Raw genomic sequence first — 10,000 nt, forward strand, 5'->3', positions numbered from 1 at the left:
CAAACTCTTCGGCCGGAGGAACGAGATCTGGTTCGTCAAGGAAGCACCGAAAGAGGAGACCGCCAATGGGGATGTGGCAAAGGAGGAGCTAACAGAGAAAACCAAAGTTGCTCAAGAAAATGGGGATGTGCAGAAGGAGGAAGCGAAGAAGGAAGTGACGGGAGATGCAAAGCAGGAGAACGGCGAGGTCGTTCATGTTGCAGAGTGAGTCGATGCGAGAAGGCTCTGTCGGGATGGAACATTGCACACTTAATTCTCAAGACGTGCCGTATGAGAAGAACTATGATTGTTTGTTTTTTCTTCATATTAGTATTATTATTTTAGTCTATCTTTTACTATGTATTTCTAGATGAAGTACATAGTTTTTATTATAAGATTTAAAAAGAGGAGATTAAAAGACATTGATGAAGTATTTTTGAAGACAAAATGACATTTACGGAATTGAAATAATTACCACATTCATTTACATATTCATAAGTTATATATGAAATTCCAGAAAGATATAGAATATGAATTACTGTAAATTATATATATACTAGGATTACCTAAAGAAAAAGTTAATCTTGTATTCTAATTTTGGAAACATGACTTTAGAATTTTTAACTGTATTTAACAAACCTATATATTCATAAATTCCTTATGTGATAGTAAAGACTAGGGATATGGGATCTTGTAATAGCCATACAAGACCCTACACTTTATATGTTGTATCTCATTATAAAATTTCATTGGTTACTCCACTTCAACCAAGGTTGAATTACAGAAGAGAGAATTTTGGTTGCTTGTTGCCGGATCTCAGCCACATTTTAGCCAACTATTTAATACATTTAAGTAGAGAAGAGAAAGCCATATATTTTGTTGTTGGTCGTAACTTTAGAGCAGCACAGGTATTTGTGCAGAGATAAGCGCACACTATGAAAGACACACTATTTTGGATAAGATTATCTTTACTGTATCATGGCTGTGTCATATAATCCTTAGTAATATATAAAGAATTATAATTGCAGATTGTAGATTCCCAGTAATTATTGGCAAGTTGATGTGGCCTTATTGTTGATTATATAATGGTGCCTATGCTTAGGATAATCTTCAACCATTGAAGACTTGCTGTGCATCGGTTTGTGACTGCATAACTAGAATCTCACTCTGTCTCTAAAACTGTGATGTTTTTCTCGTTATGTAGTTTTTTTTACTAGAAAAACAATTTTGGTGCATTTATATAGATTTATGTATATCACTTTATTCAATATTTGTCTATATTTTTTTTCTCTTGTTGATGAATCTCACAGAAATATCTATAAATCATTCTTTTTTTTCACTCATATTGCATACTATTGTTATGTTCTTCATTAGTAAAATATTTGTGATATATACTGATTTTTTCCCCCATCTTTTCTGATTCATAATCTTATACAAGGTAATTGTTTACTGATATATGATTAAGATAATGTCTAAGAATGAAAACTGTGATTTTGCGGATGAATTGAATTTGTTGATTTTTAAAGGACAGGAAAATTCAGAACTCTATGTGTGGGGAAAAGAAGCACAATTCAAGACACTGTAGTAAATGAGGTTATATAACTTTTGCTGTCTTATGCCTTGCCAACCACTCATACCTGGGTATAATAATTCATATGCCAGACTCCCACAGGAACTAAAAAAATAAAAGACAAAAAAATAGAACAGGACTCAAAAAAATGTTTAAGAAATTGAGGAGATAAAAGCCTTGCGTGATGATCTTTGCTGTCTCTTTTTCCAGAGGAATATGGCCATACCAGTATGCAACAATTTTGGTATTTTGCCTGGATCCAAACTGGAACATATCTGCTCATTTTCTTCAAATATAGTGGATTAGACATTAAAAAGGACATTTCTTAAGTATGTTGCTTTTAAGAATATCCTTGAACCATTTCATAATTTGGAAAAAGAAAACAATGTCCCTATTCTCTTACATTTTAATCATACCCTAAATGTAATGAAAATGGCATGCAGTATGATAGCATTTTGCTGAATTACACTTTAGATATTAACAGGCTCAAGCATTAGTTTAGATGATATGATAATGATCTGACATTCTGATATAAAGCAGTGGAATTGTGATGTGTAGCTATGATTTTACATTGTTTAATTATTAACGTACTATGGTGAAAGTTCATTATTTATCAAAACTGATTGCCCTCCACTGATCTCTGATTTACAGTTCTGCTTCAGAATATTTTTTGTCAAAGTAGGATTACAATTTAGCCCTCCGCTGTAAACAATAATGAGAGATCACCAGAATAAACAGAATTATATTCCACAGTAAAGTTTTGTCTTTCTTCCCTCTTGCTGCAAGATATTGTGATTTAACTATGTATATCTAACATTATTTCTGTGTCATTTGCTTGCTTGTTCGTGCTCTCTCTCTCTCTCTCGTTCTCTCTCGTTCTCTCTCTTTTTCTTTCTCTTTCTCTCTTTCTCTCTCTCTCTCTCTCTCTCTCGCTCACTCTCTCTTTCTCTCTCTCTCTCTCTCTATCTTTCTCTTTTTCTTTTTTTCTCTTCTCTCTCTCTCTCTCTCTCTCTCTCTCTCTCTCTCTCTCTCTCTCTCTCTCTCTCTCTCTCTCTCTCTCTCTCTCTCTCTCTCTCTCTCTCTCTCTCTCTCTCTGTTCCTCTCCCTCTCTATCTTTCTCTCTTTCTTTCTTTCTTTCTTTCTCTCTCTCTCTTTCTCTCTCTCTTTCTCTCTTTCTCTCTCTTCTCTCTCCCTCTCCCTCTCTCTCTCTCTCTCTCTCTCTCTCTCTCTCTCTCTCTCTCTCTCTCTCTTTATTGCAAAAAGACAAACTGCGCAGGCATTCTGTCAGGTCAGTTTTTGGAGGGTCTGTAATAAAGTTGTAGTTTTGGTTGTTTGTTTGTTGGTGAAGTTAAAGGTATGGCAGAGTTGAAGCTTTATTTCTACGGGAACTTGGTAGCGTGGGGTACAGCTGATGAGCGTGGCAGAGGCACCCGGAGAGGAGCGGGGCGACGTGCCATGCCTGCGAGGGCGAGCGGTCAGAGTCTGCAGGAGGCTGGGTGTGTTCTCTCCAGAGAGGTGGTCTCCAGAATGATGCTAGACTCGACTAACATTGGCAGAACAAAATACGGTTTTGAAGTACATAGCAACTCAAAAAATAGTTCAAATTACATTCACAGTAAAAACGGTTACAAGAGGGGACAGGCTGTTTGCCAGAGGCAACCTTTATTTATGGCCTGAGGAACAAGGGGAAAAGGGCAAAATACATGATAGACAAGTGATCATGAATATCCATGCAAATAATGATCGTACATACATAATCAAGGATTGAGTGCATTGAGAGCATCATTTTGAGTATAGACAATATATAGTTTGTATATGAAAGACACTGAGAATTGTATAAAACATGGCGTGGGAACACAACGATGGGCTCTGGTCAATTTATAGGAAAGGTACTTTCTTGACCTGGGTCGACGACGGGAAACAGAAACGTAAACCGCAGAATGCACATGTGCTGAGGCGGTTACAGGGTCCATGAATTCATGTAGATTTTCCTGAGGGGATCCCAGTTTCTGACAGAGTTGGTTAATTATAAATCTTTCACCAGTATCCCTAAACGGCTATGGAGAGATATCATATTAACATGAGTCATTCCCACCTGTATTCGTCCCCAAACATCAGTATCTTGGAGAGCAGATACAACATTCAGTCACTTATTGATGAACAGGCAAGGCTTTTGGTACAGTTGGAAGTTTTCCAGTTATTTTACTCTGGTTACCCTACTAACACAACCTTTAGAATAGCCATTACAGTTGGCCTAATGGTGCCCATAAATTGAGGGGGCTTTCTGGGTGACCATTCACTAGGACTTGTCTGTTGGGACCTTCCCCTCGTAAGTGGGAAGACTCAGCGACCTAGGGAGGTGATGTGAACTCTTCTAGATCATGCATGGCTGGAAAGCCAAGAAGGGCCATTTTATACATTCTTTGTTCTTAGCCAAAATGGAGATGATCACTTTAGCTTTGTCAGAGAGCTCTGTTTCCTAGATAAATCTCAAGGTGGCCCTGCATTATGGGACAATTCCAATAGCTGGATTGAGAACCTGACATTTCTCTTGGTTGTTAGCACTCTTACCGGCCATGTTAAAACCCGAGGGCTTAAGGGAACTTTGAAGCGAGTGTTGTGGTTTAGATTTCCAGTCTCTCTCTCATAATTGGTCTTCAGTCTAGGACTCTTATGACCCTTCCTCTGGACCGACGCTGAGGACCTGGTCGCGTAAGCTACTGGCGTGGAAGGACTAGCCCAAACCCCAGTCTCGGTAACAACCGCTTTCAAGTCCAATGCTTGTTCGAGTTAGCTGTGGATGTGGAAGAATCAAGCTGATCGTTATTCTCAATAGGTGCTTGTCTGAAGGCACTTTCAGTTAAAAGTAGGTTTGGAAACACAAGCCAGTCGTAGTTCAAGTTCATTCTTTGTAACAGGTGCTTCCTGGTCCAGTGGTAGTGATCATGTTGGCTGTAGATCTGCACAAGCCATCGCACAACTGTATAATAGATTAAAACATTGCACACATGCTGTAAGAATTACTCACGCTACCACATAATTTCTAACTGTATGATAGATTAAAACAGTGCACACATGCTGTAAGAATTATCCACGCTACCACATAAATTATAGGTATCAACATCGCACACATATTCTAGTGCACACCATCATATACCAGGGCAGAGAACCTTAACCTGCGGGTGGCGCCAGCAATGTCCATGGGATATGAGCATGAGAGGAATAATGCATTTTGTTTGGTTTTATCTAAACAAGTATTGCCTACAAACAAACAAACACACACACACACACACACACACACACACACACACACACACACATATATATATATATATATATATATATATATATATATATATATATATATAAATGTCTGTAAATGTATATATATATATATATATATATATATATATATATATATATATATATGTACACAAATTCTAAGGTTATGTTGGGTATCAGTAGTAATCTTGGTAGGTTTAATAGTAGTTATATATTTGGCACATAACTACATCTACCGTAGTGCAAGTAATAGACCTATTACACAACCTAAATACACGTAGGGTTACAGCGATATCACTTTAAATGAACTATAATGACTTAATTTTCGATGTTAAAATCAATTGCGAAGGAAAATACGAACAGAAGCCATGTCATACACATACCACGTACGTTATGATAAATATAGTCCACGTTATAGCACGTGGAAACTCACACTTTCCTACACATTCTAGAATGGACTCGATCACATAAACATGCTTTGATCCATCCTTTCTCACAGACATGTCTAAATTCCTACAATCATCAGCAAAGTCATTAGACATTTCCACTGGTTAATTTGCTGTTAGATTGAATTGTTCAAATAACTTACTTTTAATCATAAACAGGATGGGCCTCTTAACAATCCCAATGGAGCCTGGAACACTGCATCTACTGCTAATATAGAGATTGGAAGATTTAAAAGAATGGATATTCCTACACCACAAAACCCGTAGATTTAACTTACACCATTATATATACATATGTTTATCACGCGGGGGTTTGCAGTGGAAACATCAACATGTTTATCACACGGGGTTTTTGCAAATATTTTTTTTTTATATCACAGTCAAATATTTTTATCAATGGAAACATAAATGGAAACATAAACTACATTTCAACACAAGATACAATGATGTTTATCACACGGCGTTTGCAATAGAAACATCAACTTACACTTATCACGCGGAATTTGAAGTGGAATTAGACACTCTGTGAAATAAGAATATTGGAAGAATATCTTCATGTGGCAAGAGATGCAATATAAGCGCCCTGGTGTTATTCCTTTCTCAAAATGACGGAACAAATATTCGGGAAAAGGTCACGGGATTTTTTTTTAAAAGTACGAGGTAGACATGAGGATGCTCTGAGGTTGACGTGTGGAGTTGATAATAATGATATGTATGTTGAGGACAAGAAGGGAGAGAATGGGTGTAAGTTGTAGAGAGATCCGAGCCGGAAAGGTTAGGTTAAACTGGTTTGGTCATGCTGGAGAGATTAAGCTATGAGGAAATTAAGGATAGAAACGGGATGAACATGGAATTTGAAGGGTGAAGAAGAGGGAAGTCAAGGTGAGGGATTTGAGAAAGAATAACCAGAGAAAGATTGAAAGAGAACAGCGTGGAGGCGATTTTAGTTCTCGGCATAAGATCAGGCGAAATTAGCCACGCCCCCTATCTATCCGCGACCAATCGCTTCGCGTGTTTTTCTGTAAAGAGACGGGCGAGTGAAAGCAAAGGATTTGATTAGTTAGATTGGGAGACATGATAAGGAGGGGATGGGGCTTATTTCGCTTGACATTTTGTTGTTGATTAGAATTAAGAACTACTCCATATGATAAAGGGAAGAGCTACAGAATAAGAAGAAAATTTGGGTATGCATGTATATATACCATCAATGGTATTAGATTACTTGTATCCCATTCCATGATTTGTTGAGTATTACAGAAAAGAGGGAAAATACTTTCAGATGAAAAACCTATCTGATCATTGAAAAAAAAAGTGCTCTATCAAGCACCAATACTTCATAAGATGTTCTTCGCATCGGCAATTTTTTTCACTATTTCTGCAAATACTAGGAGAAATATACAAATCAGATAAATACATTTTAGGGCAGTGCCCCCTAAATACCCCCCACCCTTACTGTGCTCACCTAGGGCCCCCTCCCCCATAATCAGCTGTTCCCCCCTGGTACCCCCTCCCCCCCCATGATAATGACCTAGTTGCGCCACTGACCTGACTTAATTCTGTATCAGCTATTAAAATTGAAACATTGTATTCGAGGATAAAATTGTAACTTTTTGGGATGTATACAAACAAATCACAATAGTAAAAGAAATAGTTTCAGTGTGTCTAATGGATTAAATTCAGTCGAACGTACTAGGTAAACTGATTAAGGTAAAATGTGTAAGAAAAAAAAAGAAAAAAAAGGATATCTTAAAATGTTCCAGCAACCACTTTTTGCCTTCATCTACTGTAAATCATGCTGATACAGAAAATAAAATCACAAGTGCACATATTAAAAAAAAATAGTATGATAGTAAACAAGAAAACAAACATACAAGCTAATGTAGAAATATGTGATCTAAAATAATTTGACCCAGCTGACAATCTCACGAAAAATTTCCCGCCAAATCGTCAGTTTCGAGGAAAAATCAGCTGGAAGTACATGTATCTTCGGAGGTTTTGTTTATTTTAGTATATTAGCTGTTATAATGGGCAAAGGTAAACGTCTTTTGCCGAAGAAATCAGTCTCTAAGAACAAGTAAGTCCTGTGTCTATGAATATGTGTTATTTGTCTTCTTTTAGGTATTAATTTAGGTTAAGAAAGGTCATAGTCCTTATACTTCAGGAAAAAAAATACTGATGACTTGGTAATTTATAAAGAAAATGCAGTTTAATGACAAATATATTTATATAATTATCAAACCATACAAGTAGTTTAGCCAAGCTTATATTGAATATTTACATCAGATAACTCATTAGAGAGAAGAGAATGAGTGAAGGAAAGTATGCTCTAAAAGAGAGAGAGAGAGAGAGAGAGAGAGAGAGAGAGAGAGAGAGAGAGAGAGGGAGTGAGTGAGTGCGAGAGGGTCGGGGGGAGATATGAATGAAGGATGGAAGGAGTAGTAGAGAGAGTGTTAGAGAGTCCTACAATGAAAAGTAAGAGAAAGTCAAGGTGTGTATATATGTATATATATATATATATATATATATATATATATATAGAGAGAGAGAGAGAGAGAGAGAGAGAGAGAGAGAGAGAGAGTAAAAAGAGGGAATAAAGAGTCTTAAGAAAATAAGTACATAAAGGGAAAGACAAAGAGAGGGAAAGGTAGGATTGGAGAGAAAGATGAAAGGAAATCATGAGTGCAAGAATGTTCATGAGTCTTGGTATGTCCCCCCACCCCCCAGGTCGACCTCCACCTCGAAAGAGCTCGAGACACTGCGCCGAATACTGCCCTGCTCGCCGATCCTGCTGGAGTCGAGTCAGACGACGTGAGTGGATATCCAGTATCGCACGGATTATATAATACATATTGGCATACACGACATAATGTAGGCCTACATATACACGCATGGATATGTGCACTTCCCATGCACACTACATACACCTTTGCACGAACACTCACACAAATAAAATTTATATAATATACGCGGGCACAAACATATTCGCAAGCACATACACCGTACACATACAACATATCCACAAACTCACACACATCACACAAACACGCTGGCAAAAAGACGTATTTACAGAATACACACAAATACACCACACACAATTACACTCATACAAACAAACGCACAAACACGCCCAGCTGCCCGTAGTGCTTCGGATTCCAATTAATTTGACTCGTTAGACGCATTTGATTCGAGTCCATCCGAATGATTCGCCACTCAAAAGGACACGTGTTCGCCAAGAATTTCTATTTTCCTCTCTACTCTCTTCCTTTTTAACGTCTTCTGACTTCTTTTTCTTACCGTGTCCTTTCTCATTCTTCTCTCTCTCTCTTCTTCAACGATAGGGATTGCTTTGACATCAAATACACTTTGTTAAGTACAATAGAAAGGTAATGAACGTGCGTAGTACCATAAATTTCGTATTTTTTGTGGTGATTAATTGTTTGTTAGATGTTGCTTGTTCGTCATTAAGTAACGAGGTTTTTAGCATTGTTCATAATTCTATCTACTTCTCTGTTGACCCACAACCACCATACCAACTTCTGCTCATTATTATTTCTTACGTTTTATGGAACACGTGTAGAATTATTTGGCACAGGTGTTCATTAATCAAGTCAAATTTATTGTCCCTATTGATTTGCTAAGTACATATAGTATAAAGAATATATTTATCAATAGTTCGAGGAATTTTCCATCTCTACAATAAGTACTACTCTACTTGGGAAAAGATCAGGGTACTCTTAACATAGACCTATATTGAACTTAAGTGGATTAATTGCTTTTGGCTTTAGCTTTGAGAAGATATTTAGTGTTCTGACAGAAATCAAAATTAGGGAATCATGTTTTACATATGTAATCCTCATAGAAATATCATAGATTCCCGATATAAGACTTTAGCGTATTTGCGAAATGATCAGACTCATTAAACAACGTTTTTAATGGGTTGGAGATTGTATAACGCAGAGGCGGCATATGTGGCTCACGAAGGGGTTGACAATGGCACGCCACGGGCATATTAGAAAACTATATTAATAATATTGATGAATATAAAATAGATATAATGATAATGACAATAATAGTGATGGTAATAACATTGGTGATTGATAATAATGATAATGATGTTAATAATAATTATAATGAGAATAATGATATAGAAAACGGGGAAGGGGAGGAAAGCGTATTACATCTGAGTAGGTCTACTACGTTTTGGTATCATGAAGGAATTATGTTTAATTATAAGATAAACGTTTTGTTTACATATTTTTAGTATAATTTATTCGAAAGTTAAGTGCAACAGACAAATAGCCATAACTGACACGCGAGGGCGAGAAAACTAGAAAACCTATATCGCACTGCACTCCTGCATTCAAAAGGTTTCCGACCCAGGGTATAATATATAGGATCTAGAAAATTAATAATTGGAAAGTATGCGTTTTATTATTAATTGAATTGGTGAATATGTTTGTTTTGTAGGATGATTAATTGTAAGTAAACACAAATAAGCCTTATATACATTAGTGTGTATATATAGGGTTGGCACAATAGTCTACATGGAGATTATCTTGACATAACTAATTCACAAAAACAAAACAAAGTTCAGTATTCAAGTATCTATTCTATTCTACTTTAGCATTGGCATTCATTCTTATAGTTTTGTTCCTTTATTTATTAATTATTATATGGATAAAGTATTTATAAAGTATTTTTTTATTGTTATTATCATACTTCA

At 36.6% G+C, this 10,000-nt stretch overlaps 2 protein-coding genes across 4 annotated transcripts in view; both read left to right on the plus strand.

Annotated features, from left to right (window-relative positions):
• Positions 1 to 1,369, plus strand: part of LOC122253588 (heme-binding protein 2) — a 7,664-nt gene extending 6,295 nt beyond the window's left edge. The window contains exon 5 of the mRNA XM_043016811.2: positions 1 to 1,369. This exon is cut by the window's left edge and continues 132 nt beyond it. Coding sequence (XP_042872745.2) covers positions 1 to 208 — 208 coding nt within the window. The 3' untranslated portion in view covers positions 209 to 1,369.
• A 5,835-nt stretch (positions 1,370 to 7,204) lies between these two features.
• LOC122253602 (uncharacterized) overlaps positions 7,205 to 10,000 on the plus strand; it is a 7,239-nt gene continuing 4,443 nt past the window's right edge. Inside the window, exons 1-2 of one of the 3 annotated variants that reach the window (XM_043016838.2) lie at positions 7,205 to 7,351; positions 8,002 to 8,085. In XM_043016838.2, coding sequence (XP_042872772.2) covers positions 7,302 to 7,351; positions 8,002 to 8,085 — 134 coding nt within the window. In that variant the 5' untranslated portion in view covers positions 7,205 to 7,301. The remainder of the gene's footprint in view (positions 7,352 to 8,001; positions 8,086 to 10,000) is intronic. The other 2 variants (XM_086532312.1, XM_043016840.2) reach the window with 2 other exon arrangements.

Source organism: Penaeus japonicus, unplaced genomic scaffold (genome assembly GCF_977035675.1).
Source record: "Penaeus japonicus unplaced genomic scaffold, GWHDUDI00000001_assembly GWHDUDI00000037, whole genome shotgun sequence".
NCBI classification, from domain to species: Eukaryota; Metazoa; Arthropoda; class Malacostraca; order Decapoda; family Penaeidae; genus Penaeus; species Penaeus japonicus.